This window comes from Dermacentor silvarum, chromosome 10 (genome assembly GCF_013339745.2).
Source record: "Dermacentor silvarum isolate Dsil-2018 chromosome 10, BIME_Dsil_1.4, whole genome shotgun sequence".
Taxonomy (NCBI): Eukaryota; Metazoa; Arthropoda; class Arachnida; order Ixodida; family Ixodidae; genus Dermacentor; species Dermacentor silvarum.
The window spans coordinates 14,439,515-14,466,708 of record NC_051163.1 but is presented as its reverse complement, the minus strand read 5'-3'; the positions used below and the strand labels follow the sequence as shown (position 1 = coordinate 14,466,708).

The following is a 27,194-nucleotide window of genomic DNA, read 5'->3' as shown; positions in this document are numbered from 1 at the left end:
TAGTCTAGACGCAGCACACAAGCAGCACCAGCAAAGTTGGAACAGCTGAGATTAACAAAACACGCTTTCTTGTGATATCGCATTAAGTTTTTCAGCGACATTGCTGTTGCAGACTTTCCTGCTTCAGGAACCTCTCTGTTTCAACTTGCTCGAAGCAAGTGCCCGTCTTGCACCCTTTCAATATAGGTAAACTTCCAAACGGAGGTTCGGAGACCGATGAGCGAAACGTTTTAGCTAACAGCATTTTTTGGGATACTATAGATGCAAGTCATAAGATAAAACGTTCCCAAATGATTGATGTTTGCGAAATATGTGAGAGAGTTGGCAGGTATGCTTTTGTGCGTCACATATATCTAAACATGCCAAAAACAATTTATAAAAAAACGCGGGAAAAACGCAAGGGCGTGCACCAAAATCTAGGAGGCAAGATGCGTCATTTGCCAAGTACATGCTACAAGTCCCCTGGGCGCCGCCTTATCTAAGATGGCGCCCAGGGGACGCCCGCCGCGCTTTCTCACTCCAGCGTTTTGACAGCCAGTGTGCGCGGTCATCGAGTGAGACGTGTTCATGCTTGCTTGTGCGCGCGTGACACCATACTTGTTAATTTAGTTAGTAAGGGAATTTTTACAAGTTTATACACCCGATAAATATACTATCCCTACTTCATACAGCTGTCCACTAATTTGCAGTCAGAATCGATGCGTCGCTTTACGGGCGAAGTTGCGACTTTTTTTTTCAGTTTTGGTGTAGAAAACATTTAATTGTGCGATGTTCACGTGATGCATTCACTCGTACTGCGTACATAAAATATTGCGAGGAGGCTGGTATATATTTACACTATCTTAAATTTAGATTTCGCATGGTCCGCATCAATTAAGCATCAATTCAAGGAGTGTTGAGAGACGCCGTAGTGGGTGGCTCCGGATAAATTTCCATAATATTGGGCACATTAACGTGCACCTAGAAACATGTGTTTTGCACTCCCCATCGAAACGCAGCCGCCACGCCGCTGATCGAAGATTTGTCCTCGTGATCGTCAGAAAACGTGATCGCCGTGATCGCCGTGAAAACGTCATTTGACCTCGTGATCGTCAGAAACGTCAGTGGTGTAAGCGAAATGTCAGCAAAATGGATTCGCGTGACACTAGGAGCACTTCGTCAGCACTCTCGTACCTTTCTGACTGAAGCAGTCGTTCACTTGCGATACCTTTTCCTCGCCATATTCTTCTGTGGTGCAAAATCCAGAGATTCGCCTCAGTGCAACCGCGGCCTGAAAGATGAGATATGCATTTAGGTGGCGGCCATATAGCACAAAATTGAATATTATAGAGTTTTGTACAAAAGTTACTACAGTCGACTGCCGTCATTTTGGACCTTGCGATACCGCAAGGTTTCGTAGAATTATCCGAAAGGTTGCATTAAGCAACGGTGGCAAAATGAACAAATTGGAATGTTTTTTCATGGCTGAAGTAGTCCGTAATATTAATCTTTTTGCTTCTTGCTCTTGTTCACCGGCGACATGTTTAAACGCTGCCTCAGTGTGATACGACACAAACCAGGCGGGAAAGGATGACTTCACGAGCGGGAGGAGCGTCGGCCACTAAAAGATGAAAAGACAACTTCAGGCATAGGGAAGCAGTCTGCTGAATTTCTTGTTTTCAAGCTCTTGGCAACCACTGCGTACTTTAGGGGGCGCCTGTGGAGGTCGAATTAGTCGATGTCGCTTGCTTTTGCGTTTGAAGTAAACGAGTAAACGAGTCACAGGAAAGTCTCGCGGAGACTTTCCTGTGCCTTCGAATTAAGCGAAAGGTCGAATTAAACGAAGTCCAAATAACCGGAGTCGACTCTATGGGGATATATTGCGCTAGTGTCTACCGGAGCTGCAAGTATGCGGGTTTAACGGACATAAAGTAGAGAGCAGGGCGTGTGTGTGAGTGAGGGTTACCTTTATTGTAGACGTGACGTATGTAACGAGTTAGTACAGACGTGGGAAATGCAAGGGTAATCCTTAAGTGGCATTAGTTGAAGTATGCAAACTGCGTAGCTACAAAAAAAAAAAAAAAAGTGCACCTTGCTGATGTTCCTAAAGGCAATGGGAAGGTTACTGGCCGTCAGGTCGGTGATGTACAACAAAGAAATGCACGAGAAAGACAGCTGAGGATTGAGTGCACGTTCAGGCTCGAAGATTGACATAGTTGAGAAGAGGATAATCGTGGTCTGAAAAAAAGGAAAGGAAAAAGAAGAACGAATAAAGAAAACGAAAGATTGTCTATAGTCGGTGAAAACCCTAACAGTGCCGTGACGAAAACACCGCTGTGCAGCTCAAAGAGAATGTGTATAAATTCACCAGTCAAATAATATTCGCTCATTTCCGTTACGTAACTGCGGAGGCCAACTTCTTTCAACATCGGCGTCTGCGAGAGACTACCTTTTGGAGCGTGGAGGCACAGAGATTAGATGAAATTTGTTTAGTTGGCGGAGCTTGAATTGAACTATTGGATTGTTACCGAGTATAGCATTATTACTGTGTGAACTGCTGCAATCGAATCATTCTAGAACACACTTGCCGCAACCGCTGCAGTAGGCTTTACCACCTCATGGCTTGTAATAATTTGCGGCTTCTAGAGAGCGAAATAAACCTATGCAAAGAACGTTGGCTTGCATTGCTAGCAACAGGTTAATTGGCTTAAGTTTCGGATTAGCTTGTGTGTTATTCTATCTGCCGACACCCATCTACTCATTCATTTATACCACTTTGTATAAAACACTTTTGAAATCATCATCAATAATCTCTCCTTGAGTCCATCCATCCGCCCGTCCATTGGCAAAATATTTTACTGGACACTGCATTTGCGATAAAGCCAATGCTGGGCACGTATCCTCGAATTCAATGTTTTGGTGCGTAGTAGCCTTTGCGACGTACACAGTGATCCATTAAATTAGGAGCGGTGCCTTAACTCAGCAGAATCACGTGTGTCGTGGGACCCGTGTCCTGTAAACATTTCCGGTGACTGTACACACACACACACACACACACACACACACACACACACACACACACACACACACACACACACACACACACACACACACACACACACACACACACACACACACACACACACACGCACGCACGCACGCACGCACGCACGCACGCACGCACGCACGCACGCACGCACGCACGCACGCACGCACGCACGCACGCACGCACGCACGCACGCACGCACGCACGCACGCACGCACGCACAGCACGCACAGCACGCACAGCACGCACGCACGCACGCACGCACGCACGCACGCACGCACGCACAGCACACACACACACACACACACACACACACACACACACACACACACACACACACACACTACTATATATATATATATATATATATATATATATGCTGTTAGCATGCCTGCATGCACGGGCGAACAGTCCATTTGTACATGGTGTCCTGCATCCTGAGCTGAAGCAGACTTTATGCACTGCATATAAAATAAGGAAAAGGTGCTCAATATTGAACTGCTGTTGCACGTGAATGGGGCTGTGCATTGGGAGATCCACACGTCACAGAACCCATATACACTTCATACAACTCCCACTCGTCGATTCCTACACAGCGCGGTAATTACTCTGCACTTTGGCAGCGGCGCCAATTTCGACTAGTGCTCTCTATTTCCCGCATGAGCTGCTGCACTAATCACTGGTAGAATAAAATTAAGACGCCCAAATTGTTTTCTTATACATACCACGTAGCAAATGTTTTCTGCAATAAAACAATGCTTTGCTTATGTCTACGTCTCTGTCTTTAATTTTCTCTTCAGTATCTCTTGGAAAGCGCGGTATGCAAATTTGTCGCTCCCGCTACCAGACCAGTCACTAGGTCCCATAATGAGGCCTCTGCGGCACTTTTAGAAGAATAATGCGCCTAATGTTGACAGAGGCAGTGCCTGGCGCTCTGGTTACCTTGTGAGCGACTCCAACAGCACTAATAAACACGCCTCGTCACTCGTGGAGTGCCTTTGCTTTGGCAATAATAGCAGCATTCGTTCATGTTATTGAAGGATCACTCATACCCACGTGTTTAGATACCGTTCGATAGCACTTAGCCTAAGTGAACATTTTTTACCGTACCACGACACTACAGGAGCTACACAGGGCATCGAGGACAGCGTTGAGCATGTTGATCGCAAGCAGGCTTCTTAGCTCCACTTTCCTCGATCGAAGCACGTTCTCTTGCATTACGTCTTCCCAGGCATACATTTTCACGACCCGGATGTTGGACAGGAGATCCGTCATTGACTTCAGCCTCTCGTCGCGAGCATGAATTTGCACGTCCTGCAGAAAATTGTGTCGTCGTTCTTTTGCTAAGGGAAGACAAACGGGAACGCAGGCCTCTTAAGGGCCGACAATCCAGAAATCCTAAACATTACTCAGGAAACGAAAGAAAGGAGTAAGCAAGATGAGGATAACCACAAACACTGCACACACTTCAATGCAAATCACAAGCTTACATGTAATGTACCCACTGGCATAAGCACCAGATGCATGATCTAGTTATTTGATACAGTCACCACATCCCACTGAGAGCATCCCACATAACTCTTATCAGCTATAAGTGACATCCAAATTTGCACATTATAAATTAAAGAAATGTCGCAGTTTCGCCCGAAAGGCGAAGCATCAATTGCGATAGCAAATTAGTAGAGAGCTATTCGGAGTAGGGATAGTAGTTTTATCGGCCGCATAAAGTTGGACACATTCGCTTACTAACAGAATTAACAAGCGTGGTGTCAGCGCGAACAAGCAACCATGAATAGATCACACTGAATGACCTCAGACAACGACTGTCAAAACGCTGGCAGCAAGCGCAGCCGCCGCAGCGGGCGAAGGTTCGTGCGGTCTATCGCTTCAACAGGAAACTGAGCAGCGAATGCACAGCGCATACAAAGGTCAGAGCCATGTGGAGATAAGAGACGGTGCGGGCGACCGCCACAGCCGGGCAAAGTACGAACGCAGTTGTTGGCAGAGTAGAATCTGCGCTCCCCTCTCCCTCCCGCGCTGCCTTCCCGCTTTCTTGCTATCGCGTGGGGTATTGAGTGGCCAGTTCCCCTTGCGCTCGGTTGCAAGATACGCCTTTGGTGCCGCAGCAGAGCGTCGCCCCGCCTCCCTCCCTCCATACCCCCACGGCCTTTCGCGCGACGGTCGCGTTTGTTTTCCGCCGCGCGTTCGCTCTCCGTGATCGCGCGTCCCCCGCGCGCTTTCGCCTCCCTCCCTCCATACCCCCACGGCCTTTCGCGCGACGGTCGCGTTTGTTTTCCGCCGCGCGTTCGCTCTCCGTGATCGCGCGTCCCTCGCGCACTTTCGCTTGCGCATACGGCGCGCGGCGACGATTTTATCGCCCTTGGACTTTATACGGAACCTCACGGCGACGGCGACGGCAGAAATTCGGTTGAAGTGTCCATATAATTGCTATCGCAATAAAAACTTAACGCAGAAATGACATTCAAATGCACACTTGCCCTCTAACTTAAGTGGAATGCATAACACAGAACTGGCACACAAACACAACTAGGAACTGGCATGCAGAGGAAGTCGATGAAATCTCTGTACAAGAAATGGGCGCCGACGGCATGCCTGAGCTTAGCAGGGCACCACCCTGATCCAGCACTTTGCTCACTGATATAAGGCGTCCGTCGGGAAGGTATAAGCGGTCAACTGGGGGAGGCATCAGTCAGTGATAGTGCGGGTACTCTGTGATAATATGCTGTGCATAACTGTAGACAAAAATTCGAAGCCCATGTATGAGATCATTGGATTTGTCTGCTTTGCACTCTGCTCTCTCTTTTTTTATTGCAATAGTTACTATATGGACACCCCAGGTGAATTTCCACCGTGATGTTTCGTGTAAAGCCCGAGTGCGATAACATCGTGGCCGCGCGCCTTATGCTGCAGGTGCCAGAGAAAGCTCACGAGGGTAAGCCGAGAAGGATGGTTGCTTGATGCGGCACTGTCTTCTCGCGCTCTTAAGGAAGGAAGGTGGTGAGGGTACGCGCTGGGGGTCTTCTCACGCGCCCGAAGGTGGGACCGGGTAGATGTGCGTGCGCTAGGAGGGGGAGGGAGCATGTTAGTACGCGTCTGCTCTTCCCCAGCTGCGGCGGCGGAGCGCGGCCGCTTGCGTCCTGTCTGGGAGGCAATGTGCGCTGGGTTCGAAGGGTAGCCGACCTTAATAGCTGATGGCTTCGTGTGCGCTCTGTCCTCGCGCGCTTAGTTGGCGTTTAAGCGAGAGGCGGCACGAAGGGGAATTCACTAGCCGCTGCTGCCGCTTTTCGTCAGGCCAGCGTTCTGACTGCGAGTCAGACCGCTGGCCTGATGAAAAGCGGCAGCACACGTGACAACGTGTTTGTTAATTTAGTTGGTTGTCGAATGTTTACAGCAGTTTTACAGCAGTTGGTGTTTACAGCAGGTTAGTCGTTAAAACGACTAACCTTACGTCGTATAGCTGTCTAATAATTTGCTATCGTAATCAGTGCTGCGCCTGTCGGGCGAAAGTGAATTTTTATCGTCTTGATGTCGTGGACACGTTGTCTTTACAGCAGTCAAGTGAATGTGGAAATATGGATGCTGCATATGTGTCACAAATGATTCAACAACATCACAGTGCCACGTTTCTCCTAGGCAAGCATAAGAAACATTAAACTGAGATTGTACACTTCTAAAAAAAAGTCGCTGCACTGTACCAGCATTACTATACGGGGCCGAAACTTCGAAGTTAACAAAGAAACTTGAGAAGGTGTTACGGATCGTGCAGAGTGATGAAATGGTAGTCATAAGAATAAAAGGCAGAAAGATAACTGTGTGTATTGGAGAGCAAATGGTGGGTGGTAGAGCGAGAAAGAGAAAAAGGTTGGGAAGGAAGGAAGGACAGGGAATTTAACTAGAATTCGTCCAGTTTGCTATAGTACACGTGGAAAGGGGGATGGGGAGGCGAAAGAGAGAGAGAGCATGAGAGTAAAGATGAATAAAGCTCGGTAAGCAAGGTGCAGCGTATCCATACACAGTCGGGTCATCAAGACTGTCGCCTTCAGATACTGTGGAAAAGCTCGTGTGGCTTTCTGGGTTGATGGAGCTGTGAATCCAGGTTTCCAGGGCCTTTGTTTCAGTAAAAGGCCGAGCGTTGAGTCTGCTCAAGGCACACTGGAGAGTCTGGCGTTGTTTGTCGAGAGAGAGAGAGAGGGAGAGAGAAATAGAAGAAAGGAAAGGCAGGGAGATTAAACAGACGCACGTCCAGTTTGCTACCCTGCACTGGGGGAAGGGGGTATAGGGATGAAAAGAGAGAGAGAGAACACAGTTGCGGGCACATTTGAAGGTTCGCACCAAGTCTACACACGGTTGCCAAGACCTGTCGACTTCAGGTACTTCAACAACACTTTCGTCGCTTTCTGTGCCATTGACGCGTACGGCCATGGTCCAAGTATCTTTGTCAGCAGAGGAGTAGCGTCTTCTAAATCCAGCTGCGGCCTCAAGGTATATGTCGTGGCGCTCAAGATACCGGTACCTTGTTGAGATTAGGAGGAAACAGTGGCGTGGGGTACGCCGTGTAGTGTATAGAGAGATAGCCGTTGCTCCGTTAGAGTTACAGAGCGTATGCAAAGGGAAGCAAAATCCTGTCGAGGATGGCAGACGATTATGACGCAGTGAGAATATAAAACTCAAGGGCATAAGATGGGGTCAGGAGCTATTGCGTTAATTTGCATATCACTGGCAAAAGCCGTCGCCGTGCAGCGGATATCAAATAGGCTGATGATGAAGCTCAGGATCGGAACGTAGAATCACCGTCGAACCAAACCGCCTGACCCAAGGACAGTGCGCGCTCCTTAAGCTCAGTTCGGCTACCGATGGCTATAGTGCGTGCTGGTCTCACAGACGGTTCATGGTGATGGCGTGCTCACCCAGAAGCGATTTTGTGCGTACAGTAAGGCCAAGGGTGCCAGGAGCGTCACGAACGCCCAGGCTGCGCAGCACATCGCGGGCACAACGCCCGCCCTCTCCGACAACATCCAGAAGAGCAGCGGCAGCGTCAAGACACCGAAAAAAGGCAGCGGCAGGGCGTAGACGCACTGGTAGAGCTGCACGCAGTCCACGGCCAGTATCGAAGCCACGTAGCCAGTGGGTTGGGCAGCCGCGGGTGGCAGCAGCGTCGCCTGCGTGAACGGGATGCGGCATGAACTCGGCTGGTTTCGTTGGCACTCTCTTCAGTGTGAAAAAAGAAAAAAAAAGTATGTAGTTCGCAGTTTACAGTTGTCCTTAGAATAGGTCCTGATGTTATTGAAAAGCGTTACAGCGCATATTCTAATGTAAGATTTATTTTTGCGATAACATTACAGGTATTCTCCAGGCGAATTTTTGCCGTCGACGTCGCCATCGCCGTGATATTCTGCTTAACGTCCAAGTGCGTTAAGAGCGCCAAGTAACGTCATCAATTGCAAGCTCACGCTAGGGGGGGGGGGGGGGGTCGTTTCGGAATGAGCTAGTGATCGCCCCTCAAAATGTGAAAGTTGGATGTGGCTACTATCCGTTGTTCAAGCTGGTGAAGGACAAAGCCGACCCGCACCGCGTAGCAGACAAACAGGAGCATATGAGCGCGAGCGCGCACTCTAGCCGAGTCGTGCACAGAGCAAACTCTGCATTTGCATGTGACTGCGAACTCCTACGTAGCGCGGATACCGCGGCTGTCGTGGGGCGTCGCGAAGAGTCGACTAGCTGAGCACATTGTGGCTCGCTCTTGTTTTACCTAGGGAACTTGCGTTTGGTGCGTCGTAGGCGCCAAAACCGCGGATAGTAGCATCGGCGTGAACATCTGAAATAAAATTTGAACTGCGCGCCACTAATGACGTTCAGTATAGGCGCAGCTTTGTGGGCGCACCAAGGTTTATGTACGCATGGTAGCGAAGGTGCCATAGAAGCCCATACGTCCTGCTATGGCGGCTTGTGGAGGCACGGCAACGCCATATACATTTCGCGGGGCAAACTGCTCGGCGGGGAAAAAATCGACATTTACCCTTCGATGCTTGTTGCGCCAAGTACTCTACTGCGCCAGGTCACATAACATCGCTATGCCATCGCACATACTGAGCACACAACAATATAAATGAAGCGTAGTAAGTGAGAACATTCGCCACAACATACAACCTAACGTGGATACACCCAGGGAGGTTAAACCCCCTTGGATACACTCATCTGTATGTATAGACCCCATCCTATAACCGCACGCGTTACACTGGTGAGTCTTGAGAGTTCTGTATGAATTCAGATCGATAGGTTCACCCAGATTTTGAAGGAAGTAGCATATCTATGTGTCCTTATTACCAACACACATGTGTTATTTCGGTGTTAACATAAAGTCAAGATTACATCGAAATAATTCACAAAAACCACACTTTAATCTTCACTAACATAGCACGCGTGCCACCTGTAGTTTTTAACTGGTACTGAAGAGATAGCTAAAACGTAATATTTAGTGAAAAAGCAGATAAAAAATAAAGTTATCGATCAAATATTATAAGGTTAACACTATATATATATAGCTATTACTTTTTATGGCTATACATAAGAGAGTTTTCACGATATTACAGTCTTAAATACGGTAATACAATATCGGCATATCTCAGCGCGCATTACCACGAGCAAACTTCAGAAAGCCTGCGCCGTTTCGTATTCATAATCATTCGTGGATGGAAGCAAAGCAAAAAAAAAAAAAAACAGCGAAAAACCAAGACGCAGGACCAGAAGGAGGCAAACACACGACTGTTTGTGTGTTTGCCTCCTTCTGGTCCTGCGTCTTAGTTTTTCGCTTTTTTTTTTCGCTTTAGAAAATAAACCAACTAGCCCAGCAATTCACGCATGGAAGCAAACAACCTGTGACCTCACATTTTCCTATATTCTAATGGAAAAGTCTGTACTGTTTCAAATGTTTCTTTGGAGACGTATTGGATGCACAATTTTCAATAACTAGTCTTTTGCCTCGCGAGATGTAGTCGCGTTTCAATCGCACGACCATAATTGATGTCGCTGCTCATTGGCTTGGAACCGTATTTCAGCCTCGCCTTCGCGACCATGTGAATTGACCTTGGGCACAGCCCGCTCCGCCGTAGCCTTCGCAGCATAAATCATTGATGGACCGGAAGCACCGCGAATGGTATGTTTGATTACTAATAACTCCACTTCTGTTGAAAGCATTGAAGAACCTTATGCGGCAAGGTATTTCTGAAATACTCTAATTTAACTTGAAATGCATTTCTCGATTTCGATAAAAGGTTCAGGGCCTCTTTAAGCGGAACACCAGAGGCCGAACTGACTAAACTTTTCATTCGCGAAAGCTGTTGCGATTGGCCGGTTGTTTTCTACCGACATCACTATTATCCGAGACATATTTTTACGCACAGTTCTAGCGTAAGAAAAGTTTTGTAATCAGGAGCGTAGATATTTGTTTAAGGGGAGTAATTTTCCGGTTCCTGTGCTGAAATAAATGTTCCGTGAATGCATTACTTGGTAAGATATCGTGTATTGAACATTGAGGTTTCAGGAATTGATGTTGGAATGCAGAGTAAGTATGCACTTTTACGTTATTTCACATACGAGACACGACTTAGGACTTGAGTAACGGGATATTCTTGGGCTGTGGCCGGGTCCAGGCTCTAAAATGTGTTCCGGTGAGGTGCTTATAGCATTCCTGTAGGGTACTGGCCTCAATCAGACTCTGTAAATAACTTTTCGGTAGTAAATTTCTTGCATGCGTATGTGTGTGGAAGTGCTTTGCTCTTTAACTCCCATTCATTCATCCCTCGCCACCACACCTGGAGTATCATGCCAAGCCTGTCGCTAGGCCAAACTCTCCAAATAGCATTAAACTCCCTGTCTCACGCTCTCTCTTTCTCGCTGCAGAGCTTACATAGTTTTGTCCCTCTTCCATAAAGACTGTGACTATCTGGTTTGTACTAGTCACGCGGTCTCTTGGAGAAAGAAGTCACATGCCTAGCTGCTTGGCATACGCAGCAGAGTCGCAGCGTAAGCTGGAGGAGCGGCTCCATGGGAGCTCCAGCACGCACTAGCGGGTCTTCGAGGCAAAGCCTCTTTGCGTCGTTTTCAGGAGAACGAACTGAACTGTCCGCCCGGCGTCTACAGCGAGCTGCGGCTTGTTCGGCTCTCTGCACAGCGGTCTGCTGACCATAACGTTACCTGCTTGCAGCCGCGCGCGTAGCCCCACGATTCGCTCCTTCAGCAGCGGTTTGTACCTTGCGAGGAGTCGCTATAATGTGCACCAAAGAGTAAACGCAGGTATCCAGACTACGTGGCGCACATGTCATCCCTTGACCCGTGACACGCTACGTTGCTGTTGATGACGCTTTCTTGGCATCCCCTTTGAAACGATGCGGTGACAGTCACCTAGCTTGATTGAGTTAACCAGGTCAAGCTGCATGCAAAATGCAACTGCTACATGCAACTGCTACATGTCGGTACACAGGGTGGAATGCAGCACAAGTGCAATGCAAACATTGCACGTATCGACGCTATGTGGCGCGCATGTCACATCGCGTGACAAACGGCACGATGCGATACTAATAAAAGTGATGACGATTTATTGGCATCCCCTTAGAAACGCGGCGGTGACAAACAGTCACCTAGCCTGCTTAATTTAATCCGGTATGCCGTACATTTTTTCATTCTAGGATTTATTTATACATCTCCTTAATCTTCCTCAAACCTGCTCTATCTACGTTATATCGCTCTCTGTGCAAGTGTTACATCGCGTGCCACCTGGTGTAATAGTATGCAACTGCAATGCAAAGTGTACACGTATCAACGCTACGCGGTGCGCATCGCACATCGTGTGACAAGTCGCACGATACGATGCTAATGGTTATGATGATGATAGTTTATTGGCGTCGCCTTTGAAACGGAATGATGACAGTCACAAGGCCTGCTAGATTTAACTAGGTATGCCATACATGTTTTTGATTCTAGCATTTTTTTACACATCTCCTTAATCTTCTTTTTCTTCCTCAAAACTTTTCTGTCTACCTTGTAGCGCTACCTATGCAACTGCTACATGGCGTGCCACCTGGTGTAATAATATGCAACTGCAGTGCAAAGGCGCGCATCTCACATCGCGTGTCTCCTCGCGCGCTAGGACGCGCGTATGGGGCATGTTTCTGCTGAAAGCTAGCAAGCGCTGGCGTGGCTCAGTGTTAGAGTCGCTGACTTCCGCGCAGCGAGCCGGGGTTCGATGCCGGCAGGAACGGGGTATCTTTTTTTTCTCACTCCTGGTGTTATCTGCGACGGACGTCGCACATAACGCCAGGAGTGAGAAAGAAAAGCCCCAACCCGAACGGCTATTGGAATGAACTCACAACAGCTTACGTTGTAAAACATGAAAGGCCAGAACGACGGTTATTAAAGGGAACGGTTTGGCACCTTTCTGAAGATTACTCCCTGTAGGAGCGACCTGATGCGGCTTCCGCTGAAGACAATCAAATCCATGTTGTACGAAGACAGGAGACACTCGGCGACGCATGTTGCTATGAAGAGCAGGGACGAGATCATCAGGTCTGTTTTCCCTGTGCTGTCGATCAGCAGTCTCGGAAAAAGAAAACAAAGAAAGAACGTTACTGCGCTGGCACAAATTTACATGATGTATTTCGTCAGTACATTGCATAATTAAAGCCTTACCCATTTCACTACAGCTAACGCATAGCGTGAGTGGAGGGGATACTAGGCGCGTTTGTGAAATTATCGAGGCAATATAAATTTAAGGTTGTCGCGTACCGCAGTGGCAGTGATTCGCAGAAATTGTTTTTCCAGGTATACGCGCATACACGGCGAGTGTGTTTTGCAGTTGACAGCTGCAACATTTTCTCGTGAGATGGTGTAGAACTGCGTCATCATGAACCATTAAGTGCAAGAAATAAGCTTCTGTCGATGATTCCCTAGTAGCCTTTCTATTTTGCGAGGCTGCGAAGCCTTAGTAGTAGGCCTACCCGTGCACTGTGGCTGAGAGCCTCGTTACATACGTCAGAGTTGCGCCTAAAATTAGGCCCGCAGGCCTGAGTGAGCCAGGCTGAGTAGAATTCTGGTGGGTCTGATTTGGAGTGAGTCTGGCTGAATTGAATTACTTCGTTATTTCGTGAAACAAACTTCACAAGCATTTCTTTGTCTGTGGTGCAGGCCATTCATACAGCGACAACAAACCAGGGTGCCTGTTCACAGCGCCCCCTGCAGTACAAATTGAGCAAATCTTTAAAAACGGTCATGTTGAGTAAACAGGTAATTTTAGTATGCTTATCTAACTTCTCGCTATTCCGGCTTCGACGGAGCTATTTTTCAGTATTATAAGGTTGGCAGCTGTGTTGATACTCACTCGAGAGCTGGAATCCTTGCGAATATGCAGAAGTAGTAGGCTGCGGTGCCGAGCATTATGCGCAGTGCGTCGATCCAAAGCACGCTGAACACACGTCCCAGGAATGCCATCTTCGGCGATCGAGGTGTACGCCTTGATTTTGGAAATACGACAGAACAGAACGTGAATTGTCGCCTGGGAAATGCTGAGAGTTCGCTTGGAACATACGACTTCTGTGTTTTTGCAACGGCTGCCCACTTCCACTGAAAAGCCGTAGCAGCGCTACCTTGCAGGGCATTTATCGAGGAGGAAGCAAATAAACTAGGAAATAACATTACGACGCGTAGCCATCCTGGGCAAGCGAACTCTTCCTGAAGCCAAGCGCTTCGCGTTTTTTTCTCGCTGTATCCGTCCAACAAGTGACCTACGAGCCTCAGCGTATTGGCCGGGTATGATTTGGTCCCCGGTAGTTTTTAATCGATGCGCACTTGATCGGTGGCCCTGTCGTAGTACCGCCTGCAGAGGTTGGGAGGGCTAAAACTTACCGCGCACTCTGACGTGATGATCACGGGGTAGTGATCGATACGTTTTGCTTCAATTACGTCGTGCGATTTTCTCTAATTATTTCCTTGCTCCATGACATTTATGCTTCTCGAAGCTGTAGCACGGGCACGCCAAGCACGTCATGCAACTGTATGATCAACGGCGATGAGCATTAAAGACTGCTGTCGTCAGCCCGATTACGACATATAAGCTGTGACTGACGCGTTGGAATGTGGCACCCCTGAGTTAGAACCATCCACCACCGCCACTCTCATGCGGTGGTCTTAGCCCGGCTGTATCTGGCAGGCTTTGCAATTACGTATATACGAGATGCTATGGTCTGAGGTTTCGTTTGCATGAATTTCAAGCGAGGTGGGAAGAGTAACAAATCGAGCTCATTCAGCCCGACCTTACTGCGTTTCCATGCATCTTGACAACCGGGTTCAAAGAGAAAGGCCTTCCGCCTAGCTAGTTTCGAGCTGGACGAAATCTTGGGACCATAGCCTCGTATATCACAATTATTATTTATATCATATTATTTGCCAAAGTGTGCGACGAAATACATGGACGTTCCAGTTACTTTTGTGCTTTAATGTATAAAACAGCATTTTGGTAAAAAAGTAAGTGGAACAATAGTGCATTTTTAAGGCGAGTTTGATGGCGCATATCTCCAAACTGGTGTCATTCTGAAAATTCATTCCAAGTGGATACGCCTGACAAGCTCACCGGCTACAATTCGTAAATTGCAATATGTGTCGTAAAGTAATTAACTAAGAAGGTCAGTAGTCAATTTCTGTTAATTAGTTGAATATGTGTCTCGATTTCTCGTGCGACTAATGTCCGCCTTTTCGAATAACCCAGCTCAACGATAAGAATTATGCTAACTGCCACAGGCGATCTTTAAAAATTCCGTAAAGCTTAATTTTGAACACCTGGTAGAACAGAGTCTTGTCAATACATCGATGACATCAGCTAGTGGACTTTCTCTTCTTATCTTAATCTCTTCCTTTTCCGGTCATCGTAGTGAGATGTGTTAATGTTTGCCTGTGCGCGCCTGACTCCATGCTTGTTAATTTAAATGGCAAACGAGTGTTTACAAGTTTAAACGCCTGAGAATACTATACTATACTTCGTATAGCTGTCTACTAATTTGCTATAGAAATCGATGCTTCGCCTTACGGGCGGAACTGTGACATTTTTTGTTTACCGTCATATGTCGCGGTACATAATTCAAAGTTGAAAAGCCAGTAGCGTAACTATAAGCTTACCCTCTGGCGCATCCGTGACGTCAGAGCATGGACCAAACGCTTGCAGCGCACACCTCTTCGCAGGTGTGGAATTGGCAACTTCGATTTCTTTTTCTTCCCCACCTCTTTGAAGGTCCTGTTACAGGGGAGGGACGGGTGAATCTGAAGAATAGCGACCTACAGCTTGCACGGGTTAGAAGAAACAGCATTAAAATGGATGTCATCGATGGGACAACGGACATGCGTTTCTCTGACCAATGCGCCAAGATACATGGGGTTCCTATGTGTGAGTGGGAAATCCTAGCAAATGATCATGTTAATTAGTACACGACATGATGCAAGCTTGAAGCAGTGTTGCCGAGCCTCTTGCGCCATCCCTAGGTAGAGCGTAGCTACCAGCGCTCTAAAAACAGCAAGAGTGCTAGTACGACTGAAAGTAAAGTTTGATCATTGATGTTCAGAGAAAGTGAAGCAGAGTGTGAGTATGTGTTTTTGTGTAGTTCTACCTGTCTGTTTGTGTATGCACATAAGTCCGCCTGTGTATCTGTGTGTGTGCTTCTGTTTGGGGGCTTTTGTGTCCATATGCGTGTATTTGCCTTCCAGCTTGCTTGCTGCTCAAGCGGGGACTAATAATGCTCTTTGCAAGTCACCTTGCACGTGAAGCACTAATGATAGCGTCAATGCAATTTACCGTCTGGATATTCCTCGCTATACTAGTCGATTTCACGCAATGTTTTCGTGCCCGCTATATGAGAAATGAAATTAAGGTGAATTGTGCTCGTGGTGGGGGATATTCATATGCCATGTATGCTCAACGAAGCAAATAGAATGGCTGTAGGCGGCCGCGTAAATGTTTCAGTGTTGAGATATGTGCGTAGAGATTCGCACATGGTCGCTACTACATGGTTTACAGGCTGAAACATGAAACATGTAAACACAGAACATGCACTGCGTACATGTTCTGTGGCTTCGGCGCTTGGCATTGGTGCTGCACACTTGTGTTTCCAGGCCATTTGACTTTCTGCCCTGTATACGCACTTCTACCGGAAATGTTACGTAGAGTTTCCATCCGTCAGTGTAATGCCGCGTCGCGACATACTTAAGTTCCTTATCATGACTCTTTTGCGGGCATTCCGAGGCACCTAAGCATACTGTGCCCATAGTCTAAATATTATTTTTTTTATACCTGAAAATAGAATATTACGTACTACAAGATAACTGTCTGCAAGACTGCAGCTTAGAATTCGAAGCTAATGGCACATTTCTACTCGGCGACAAAACCACGTAAAGCCGCCGATGTTGCTTAGCTGGATCACCATTTTATTTATTTATTTATTGAATACATACTGCGTACTAAAGGTCCATGCAGGCAGGGCAAAATAAATGTAAGAGAAAATTCACGAAACATGTGAACACAAACAAGTTCGAACACAATTGTCACAAAAGTTATCTAATCAAGCGATTGACGTTAGCGAATCTGGAGTCCCGTTTCCACATCGATTGAAGAAGCCCCAACAAGTCAAGGGCAGGTTAATGCCTGTTTCATGCGAAATATATTCTCCGCGGTGGCGTTGCCTGTGGCGTCTTGCTGCTCAGCACGAGGTCGAAGGTTCCATTTATACGGGGGCGGAATCCAAAAAAAAAAAAAAAAAAAAAAACCTTCGTTTAATTAGAGTTAGGTGCGCACGTTAAATAATTTCAGGTGGTTGAAAAAAACCCAGTGCCTTCCGCTACGGCGTCTCTCACAGTCGCAGTGTGGCTTTCGAACAGTAAATCCAATCAATCAATCAATCAATCAATCATGCGAGAACTTACGGTAAGAGGCACAGACATGCTATCCTGGCGAAAGGCGACACGCTATCCTCGTCCAGAAAGCCTTGATACGTCTGCACATGAAACCAAGATTAGAAACAAATATTCATTTTTATGAAGTTTCAAAAAAGCGTGAGTGAGGCTATTCATTGAGGACAGTCATTGACACCGTAGCTATTTCACTGGTCGTTCCAGAGCGGTTCTATCTATCTATCTATCTATCTATCTATCTATCTATCTATCTATCTATCTATCTATCTATCTATCTATCTATCTATCTATCTATCTATCTATCTATCTATCTATCTATCTATCTATCTATCTATCTACCTATCTATCTATCTATCTATCTATCTATCTGTCTATCTATCTATCTATCTATCTATCTATCTATCTATCTATCTATCAGTCAAACCAAAAATAGCGCTTCCCGTGGGCAGCGCGTGCGAAGGGACACACCTGTAGCGCTGCACTGCCGACCCGGGCAGCATTGCATGTGTAGCGTGCGTTGGAAAATGTGGCCCGACTATTACTAACTGATTGAAGAAGCGTGGTGTGAGCGCGCACAAACAAACATGAATAGATCACACTGAATGACTGCAGACAACGACCGTCAAAACGCTGGCAGCGAGCGGATATATACGCCGCAGCAGGGGGCGAAGGTACGCGCGGTCTATCGCTTCAACGGAAACTGAGCGGCAAATGCGCATAAAGGTCAGAGCCGTGTGGAGATAAGAGACGGTGCGGTCGAACGAACGACGAGCGCGGTTGTTGGCAGCGTAGAAGTGCGCCCGCCCCCCCCCCCCCCCCCCCCCCCCCCCCCCCCCCCCCCCCGCTCCTTCCGGCGCGGGCTTCCCGCTTCCTTGCTTGCGCGTGGGAGAGATAAGAGACTGTGCGGACGAGCGACGAGCGCGGTTGTTGGCAGAGAAGTGCCCCCCCCCCCCCCCCCCCCCCCCCCTGCTCCCTCCGGCGCTGGCTTTCCGCTTTCTTGCTTGCGCGTGGGAGATTGAGTGCGTTCGCTCTCCGTGATAGCGCGCGTCCCCGCACGCTGCCTCTGGGCATACGGCGTGCGGCGAAGATTTTATCTATACGGAACCTCACGGCGCGGGCGACGCCGAAGGCGACGGCGACGCCGACGGCAGAAATCCGGTTGAAGTGTCCATATAATTGCTATCGCAATAAAAATTTAGCGTAGCTTGCACTGGAGGCGCAATGCTAAAAAGAGAGCGGAGCTGATGGGCTCCTATCTAGTCCTGGCTCTTGGGCTAGTCTAAGCACTACCAAGTCATCCCCAGCATTTTCCGGAATTTATTGATTATTGATCGATTATTTGTTAGCTATTGATTGGCTATCGCAAGGTATTGGCCACGTATTTTGGCTAGGCTATGCCCTACCAAGTCATCCCCAGCATTTTCCGGAATTTATTGATTATTGATCGATTATCGAGTAGCTGTTGATTGGTTGTTGATTGGCTATCGATGACTGACTAAGCTTAAGTAGTCCCAACCATGCTTAGCTACACTTAGCCAGGCTCATCTTCGCCAGTTCACAGGGGTATGTGCTATTGCGCTTGGACCCTTTCTGCACTACCGCGAGGATCGGCCCACATTTTCTGTTTACGCGTCACGGACTTACGGCCGGCTTAAACAGCTCCGCTGTTAAAAACTATTTTGGGCTGCATTAGAAAACAACCTTACACAAAACCAAAAAAATCTACTCTTTCCGCGTGAGGACATCGAGGTCTTGCCTCTTCTCCGCCTCGGCCCAGCCAACTAAACTGCTGGTTTAAATAAAAGTTTGTTCCTCCTCCTCCTCCGCGTGAGGAGGCTAAGCCAGAAAGCAAGCAACAATGGAAGACAAGTGGCGATGCCGCCTTGAAATCCCCGCACAAGCTCGCCTTTGACGTCATAAATGTTGCTGGGGTCTGTTCGACCTTTTATATTTATCATCGGTAACGATGGGTTTACATCGTATTCTAATAGAGCCAAAGAGTGAACTTAGCAACTTCTAGAAGTTTTACCAAGTTACAGCAGCGTAAATACAAGTAACTACTATGAAATCGGTGGCGTAACCCTGGCGTACAGGTGCCAAGGTTTTGCCGCGAAATTCAAGAAATTGCACTTTGACTTCTATTCTCTCTTCTTATAAGCAACGTGTTACTTTTACTGCAAAGTTTTCAAATATAGAGTTTTCAAAGTATACTTTATCACTCTACACTGGTCTCCCGTTAAGTCCGTTGCTCGACCTCATGTCTACCCAAAATATCTCTGAAACTACGCGCTCCCTGCGCCACGCACTCCCACCGAGCTACCGCTGGATCCTCGTATCCGTGCCTAATTCTGTGCCACTTACGGCATCCACGCAGTGTCTCACAACAAAATAAAACGAAAGTCGCTTACGCACCAAAGCAGCAGTGGGCGTCACGCAGTGTCACTTTTCTACACGCGAACTTGTATTCGTCGAGACACCGATGGAAACGGCTTCTCCTAGGGAGATATGACTGGCCCGACGACTAGCAATTGGTATATTGTTGCTTTCGTGGTGGCATGAACACATCTAAAATATTTATTCCAGCCATGTCTGGAGATTCACTTTGTAAAAGCGAATCTACCAACTAACTACTCTACAAAGGCTAACTTACTCTTATCAAGGCCAGAGGCTCGACACCCTAAAAGATAGCCACCGCGAAAGATAGATAAGGACTACGCCATCCAAAAGAAGGTCCTGTGAATTGAGAGATTGCAGAATCTTCTGTTCGAGGCTAAGAAAACTTTTTTTAAGGATAAAAAACAAAATTATTCAGCATTTTCTATTACTATAAGACCAGGTTGTACCAGGTAGAACTCTTCCACTAAGTGAAACAAGCGAAGAATGAAAGTGAGGCCAATTATGTGACGACGTCGCAGCCGTGTCAACCGTCGGCACGCGATATTCAAGCTACGGCGACAAGCGAAGGCGACGAGCCGCAAGTTTCGCAGTGATGGAGGCCGCTCTGTTCCTGTCGCTTGTCGCGTACGCCAGTTCTTGAATTTCTGACGTACGCGCGCTATCGATGCGATACAGCGCCCCACGAAATATAATTGGATGTTTTCGATGTGTCATGGGTGCTCGACGTTTTCAAGCCGCTAACCACGATGCGGAAGCGCGAGAGTCCGGCTGTCGCTTGGACATCGGGTTGACTCGGTTGACTCGTAAGCACGCGGTTGACTCGTAAGTACAGCATAAGCGAAGTTCAGCACGAGGAAGTTATACATTCAACATAATCGTTCAGTTAATCCTCTGACTATTTCATATGTTATCGTCCACTCATCTGGTCTGACCAGTTAATTACACAGCATTATTTTCTTTCAAATTTTGTCTTGCGTAGTTCTTCGCTTCATTTCTGTAGTTGTGATTATCTGCTGGTTGTATACGAACAATCCCTCTTTATAGGTACGTGTCATGCATAAAGGCTTATCATCATCATCCTAATCATCAGCTGCAATAATGACGTCTGCTAACAAGTTATTTATTCCTTCCAAAAAGAATAACTACTACGCAACACAGCGTTCGATGAGAATTAATATTCCCGCGCACTATCGATCACTTGTGCACTTCTAATGTCCCTGTTGAATACTGCAAGATACACGGCTGAACTTACCTGGACAGAACTTTTCCTGGAGATGATTTGGTCACGTATTCCGGCGCCAAGGAAGTTCCCGGCAATGCATACCGCCATAAGGTATGTGACTACCAGGATGCCTTTGCTGAAGTAATCGCTGACCGCACTTATTTCCTGTGGAGGACCAGAAAGGATAAGACTGCAATCTTTAATGTGATTAGCATTCTTAGGACACCGCAAGCGCTTTCCGGGTGTCTTTCCGTATAGCTGCCTACTAATTTGCTATCGCAATCGATGCTTCGCTTTTCGGGCGAAACTGCGACTTTTTTGTTTGTTTTTGTTCTTCTGGTAACGCCACTTTGGCTGTCATCGGTGTCACGTTATTCCTCCCATTCTAACACGCTGCGGTGGCTAAATGATTATGACGTTCTACTGTTGAGCAAGAGTGGAATTCAGAGCGCTACCACGACCGTTCGCTCTGCCAGCTACCGCAGTACCCTGCAGAAGATGGCTGCCACAATTAAGCACTTCAGATTCAGGTCTATAGAGAAAATTTGCGTATCCCGGCCGCGGCGGCCGCATTTCGATGGAGGCGAAATGCAAAAACGCCCGTGTGCTTGCGTTGTAGTGCACGTTAAAGAACCCCAGGTGGTCAAAATTATTCCGGAGCCCTCTACTACGGCGTGCCTCATAATCAGAACTGGTTTTGGCACGTAAAACCCGAGATAGAAGAGAAAATTTGCAACGCTGCTAGGTGACGGCCATCTTTTGTCGGTGGTTGCGAGAACTGGCGGAAAGGACGACCGCGATAACGCGCAGCCTGTTCTTATCACATGCTTGCCACCAGTGCTCGCTCGTCATGGCGTTCTCGCCAACTGCTTTGCCATCAAAGCCGCAGCCCGCGCCGGAGGGAGGGGGAGGGGGGGGGGGAATTAATAGTGCTTGCTCTAAATGTAAGTGCAAGAGTTAAGTATTCTGGTCTACAGACACAAACACGAGCGCATGTGCAGCATGTGGGCTTGATTCTGTCTTAACTCCTTCTGGTAACTCAGAACTATCTGCGCAGTAAATCTTCCCATATATACCAGTTAATGCTGCAACATTCTGCGGAGGGCACTGGTGTATAGCCTATATACCTGACTGTCTCGCAGAAATGTGGAGTCTCGGACGGCGTCAAGAATGGCGGCCGTGCTCAAAAAACCAAGCAGCGTGCAGACGAATCCCGACGGCGGAAGACACCGCCTCCATCGTTTCCACGCAATCGCCAGCATCGCCACCTGTCGACAAAGTAAGGTCTTCGTGACAACTTTTCGAAACTTTCATTTCAACATACACGGTATTGTATCAAAACACTGACTGTGGCTTGGTTCTGCACATTTTAAACTTAAGGCCATGTCCGTCCATGTGTTGATCTACGCAGACTATATATGTATTTGGTCATCAGAAGTGACGTGAGTCCCCAGGTGCGCGCCAGAATAAAAAAAGCGGCCACAGTAACTTCAGGTTATCTTCGTGCACGAGGTCTGGAGGTGTCAGAGAAGTGCTCTATGATCGCTTTCACGCGCAAAGCAATGATACCGTGCGTTGTCAGAGAGAGAGAGAGAAACAAGAAGGGAAAGGAAGGGAGGTTAACCAAGGACGTGCCCGGTTGGCTACCCTACGCTTGGGGAGAGGGAAAGGGGAAGAATAGATAAGGAGCGAGAATACGAAAAAAACAAACACATAAAGAGTCAGTTATTCACACAGTCAGTCGCAGAGGAAGGTCCACTGTCACAAGCGCTCATATATAGTCCAGTCTCCTTCAAGAACTGAAGAAGAGCTTTAGTGGCCTTTAGCATGCAGGAATGCGTAGGCCATGGTCCCAGAATCTTTTCCTCTGACAGCACTCTGCTATCTAACATGCTGAGTTGAGTTTGAAGAATCCGTCGTTGAGCGTCAAAAGCTGGGCAATGACACAGAAGGTGCTCTAGCGTCTCATCGCAGCCGCACAAATTGCATGCCGCACTGTTAGCCATTCCTATTAGGAATGAATAGGAATTTGTGAAGGCGACGCCCAACCACACGCGACACAGTAAAGTTGCTTCACCACGGGAGAGTCCAGGTGGCAGGCGAAGTCGCAATTTAGGGTCGAGAGAATGCAAACGTGAGTTGCTGAAACCTGGTGAATTCCATCTTTGAAGTGTGATGTGGCGAGCAAGTGATTGAAGTTGCCGCGCAGCGTCCGTTCTTGAGAGTGGTATAGGCACTCGCTGATGTTTTTGATGAGCCGAGCGAGCAGCTTCATCGGCGCTGTCGTTGCCAACAATTCCGCAGTGGCTCGGCAACCACTGAAATACGATGTCGTGTCCTTTCTCAATCGCATGGTCATGAGCTTGTCTTATTTCGTACACTAGCTGTTCGTGTAACCCGTGACGTAGGGCAAACTGCAGAGTTTGTAGGGCTGCTTTCGAATCGCAGAAAATGGCCCAGCGATTTGGTGGTTGCTGGAGCACGTAATGGATTGCACCTTGAAGAGCCGCAAGTTCTGCTGCTGTCGACGTGGTGTTGTGAGCGTACTTAAATTGCAAATAGACTGCGTCCGATGGAACAACCACTGCTCCGGTTGAACTGTTGGAATTAGTGGAACCGTCCGTGTAAATATGTATTCGGTCAAGATAAGACTCGTGTAGGCAAAGCAGGGACAACTGCTTCAGGGCTAAGGGTGACAGGTCTGATTTCTTAGCAATCCCAGGAACTAGAGCACTGCACGGGCCGATTTCTGCGGCCCGGGCCCGGCCCGGGCCCGTTTTTACATTGGGCGGCCCGCCCGAGCCCGATCAAAACTTTTATGGCGAGACCCGGGCCCGGAAATAATCTACGTTACCCGCCCGGCCCGGCCCGCCACCCCTTTACCTTAAGCCCGAGCCCGGCCCGAGCCCGACTAGAAACCGGCCCGAACCCGGCCCTAGACCGAAAAATACATGTTTTTCAGAGTTGAGAAGCCCGAGAATAACTCGCAGAAAGCCCGAGCCCGGCCCGGGCCCGGGTCAAAAAGCACACGCCGTGCTCGAGCCCGGCCCGAGCCCGTGAAAAAACTCCTCTACCCGGCCCGGCCCGGGCTTACAGTGCTCTACCAGGAACTGAGAGGCACACGCGAATTTGGGGATACACCACAATGCCGATGTTGGGCGTTTTGCAGGCTTGAAGCCAGAAGGTATCGACTCGTGTTGTCTCGTCACAATACTACGGTATGTAGCCTGTGGTCGTCGCGCTGGAAAACTGGCTAAATGGTGGGATGGTAGTCGTGAAAAGTGTCTAATGTGCGCTCTTAGCGTCTCTGCGACGATATGGGTGGTGATCGGATGCTCCTGTGCAATGACAATCGTCGCAGCTGTCGAAGAACATCTCGGGAGGCCAAGACATGTCCGAAGTGCTTGGGCTTGTACGCTCTGTAGTGCAAGGAGATTAGTCTTGCATGTGTTCGACAAGACTGGAAGACTGTAGCGAAGAAATCCGAGAAATAGTGCCGTGTATAGCTGTAACATAGAGCGCACGGATGGTCCCCACGATTTTCCAGCTATGAACTTAAACATATTCTCAATACAAATGAGTTTTTTCTTCATGTAGAAGACATGGGGGCTCCAGGTGAGGTCTCGATCCACAATAACGCCTAAAAACCTGTGAGTTTTCTTATATGCAATTGAGTGGCCCTCGAGGCGCACCGGGTAGAAATACATCGGTTTTCGTGTAAATGCCACTAGTGCACATTTTTCCGTAGATATTGTCAGACCTTGTCGGCGAAGGTATGCCACTGTCAGGGTTGCTGCTTTCTGTATTCTAGCGCTCACTTGTGGCCGTGTCACGCCGGACGCCCAGATGCAAATATCATCTGCGTAGAGCGAGACATTGGCGGTCTGTGGTAGCGTTTCGGTAAGCCCCACTAGAACGAGGTTGAAAAGAGTCGGACTCAACACTCCGCCTTGTGGGACACCACGACTGGAAATATATCTATTTGTCGGGCCATCTTCTGTAAGAACAAACACTGATCTCCTTGAGAGATAGCTCCTAATCCATCTAAAAACGTGGCCTCCAAGTTCTGCAGCCTCAAGAGCTTGGAGAATGACTTCGTGGGTTACGTTGTCGTAGGCACCTTTTACGTCTAAGAAGAGTGCCACAGAGAGACGCTTCATAGCTTTTTGTTGCTGCACGGAGGTCACAAGATCAATGACGTTGTCTATTGAAGACCGTCCACGTCGAAAACCAGCCATAGCATCAGGGTAGATGTTATAGTATTCAAGGTACCACTCCAGACGTGTCAGCAACATCCTCTCCATGACCTTACCGATTCAACTCGCAAGTGCAATTGGTCGGTACGATGTAAGGTCCAGCGGAGACTTTCCAGGCTTCAGTAGAGGCACCAATCGGCTGCACTTCCACTCGTCGAGGACTATGCCGTCATGCCAAGACTTATTGAAGATATCCAGCAAACAGCATTGCGCTGTTGAACCCAAGTGTCTTAAGGCAGCGTAGGTCACCCCATCGGGACCGGGTGATGACGACCGCCGGCACATAGCCAAAGCCGCTTGCATTTCTTCCATAGTAAAAGGCACTTCCATACTTTGATCTCTCGCGACAGGGACGTCATGTAGCGAGAGGTCCATTAGTGGAACGATGTCACCAGTAGCCTTTGCACAAAAATACCAGCGACTTCAAGCTCTGGTCGACTTTGATGTAGAGCGAGTGCAGTGAAGGGACGACGTTGTTGTGGAAGAGATCGAAGACCCTGAAGAGTTCTCCACACGGGGGATAAGGTCTTGCGAGGATCCAGGGAATTGCAGAAGCTCTTCCATCGTTGGTCCTGAAGTTTGTTCATCTCACGCTGAATTTTCTTCTGAATGCGTCGGGCTTCCCTCAAGTCATAAATAGACTTAGTACGCCTATATCGTCTCTCGGCCCGCCGGCGGATCGCACGAAGCCTCTCCAGTTCTTGGTCGAAATCTGTGCGTCTTGTCGATGGTGTATACGTCCGCGTAGAAGCCTGCAGCGCTTGTATGATAATGTCTTCAAGGGGCTCGGGATGTTCCTGTCTGCACTTGTCCTCGATCGAAAGTCGGTATGCTTGCCAGTCAGTCTGTCTTGACAGCATAGGCGAACTAGAACTGTCAAAGCCTCTGACATTAATGTAGGTAGGCATATGGTCACTGCCATGAGTTTCAATGTCTGTGAACCATTGAACTTTAGAATGTAAACTATGAGACACTAATGTCAAGTCCAAACAGCTACTGTAAGTCGCCCCTCGGAGATAAGTCGGACTGCCATCGTTCAAAACTCTCAGTCCATGCTCAGCAGCGAGATCAACTAGACTCGTGCCTCGTTGATTAGTCCTGAAGCTTCCCCAAAGTGAATGATGGGCGTTAAAGTCACCCATGATTATCCAAGGACCTGGAGTTTTCATGAGTATGTCGTTTAGTCTCTGTCGATCAAGTCGACGTGATGGTGATAGGTAGGCGCATATTAGTGTGAAGGAAACCTTCTTATTTTTGACACGAAGACATACGTAATGATTGTCGTCGTGAGGCTGCACGTTTTGTTGAACATATGTGAGCTCCTTGCGTATATACACAACAACTTGACTTCGTTCAACACATGATGAATAAACAAATGACTCGTAACCCGACAGTTGAATTGTTCTTGAAAAATGGGGTTCACAAATGATGATAATCGGGAACTTGTTCTCAAAAACATAGTGCCGAAATTCTGACATCCGTGACTGCAGACCTCTGACATTCCATTGAAGTATGGAAGCGCACTTGTTCCCGGAAAGGTCGCAGTGGTTGTGGATGGCAAGCCATCTTGTTACTGTAGACCTGCAAGTACTGGTTCAAGGGAGTGCAGGACTTGCAGTGCGCATTTAGCGGATGGTGTTTGCATGGTATTCAGAAGGGAGCGGATAACACTCACCAGGGACCTCAGAACAGCAACGACTTGGACATCTTGGGCAGCTTGATTATCTGCTGCCGAATTAGCGCTCGGCGGTAGTCGATGCTGTCGATCCTCTGAGAAGTGTGCCTGGGGTAGAGCAGGCCAAGCAGCTTCAGATTTTTGCTGAGCTTCGGTATTCTTCTGACCATGTAGGTGTAGGGTGCTTGGCGGTGGCGGCGGTGGCGGTGGCGTGAAGGAGCGCTCTGGGGGCAAAACAGTACTTTTTTCTTTCTTGGAAGTGCGCCGTCGACGGGAACGTCGTATTTTAACAGTCGTTATCGCTTCCTTTCGTGACGAGCCGTCCTTCACCATTTGCCTCAAGATTCTCTTCTCCTTCTTGATTAGTGGACACTCGTTTGATGAGGCATCATGATCTGCATTGCAGTTTCTGCATTTCAGGGTACTCGCTTTGCAAGACTCTGCTGTGTGGGGTTCGGCGCAACGAGGGCAAGTTGGCTTGTTGTTACATACCCCACTCACGTGGCCCATTCTCAAGCACTTGTGACATTGAAGAGGTCTCGGGATATATGCTCGAACGACATGGCGAAAATGACCAACCTTCACATGTGAAGGAAGGCAGTCGCCTTTGAAGATCACCTTGACGCAACGAGAGTTGCCTATTCGGCTAACTTG

At 48.0% G+C, this 27,194-nt stretch overlaps 1 protein-coding gene across 1 annotated transcript in view; it reads right to left on the bottom strand.

Moving 5' to 3' along the window:
- Positions 1-27,194, bottom strand: part of LOC119466635 (ATP-binding cassette sub-family C member 2) — a 169,732-nt gene that overhangs the window by 53,243 nt on the left and 89,295 nt on the right. Inside the window, 6 exon segments of the mRNA XM_049657463.1 lie at positions 1,174-1,270; positions 2,071-2,217; positions 4,136-4,339; positions 7,954-8,205; positions 12,476-12,638; positions 13,419-13,550. Coding sequence (XP_049513420.1) covers positions 1,174-1,270; positions 2,071-2,217; positions 4,136-4,339; positions 7,954-8,205; positions 12,476-12,638; positions 13,419-13,528 — 973 coding nt within the window. The 5' untranslated portion in view covers positions 13,529-13,550.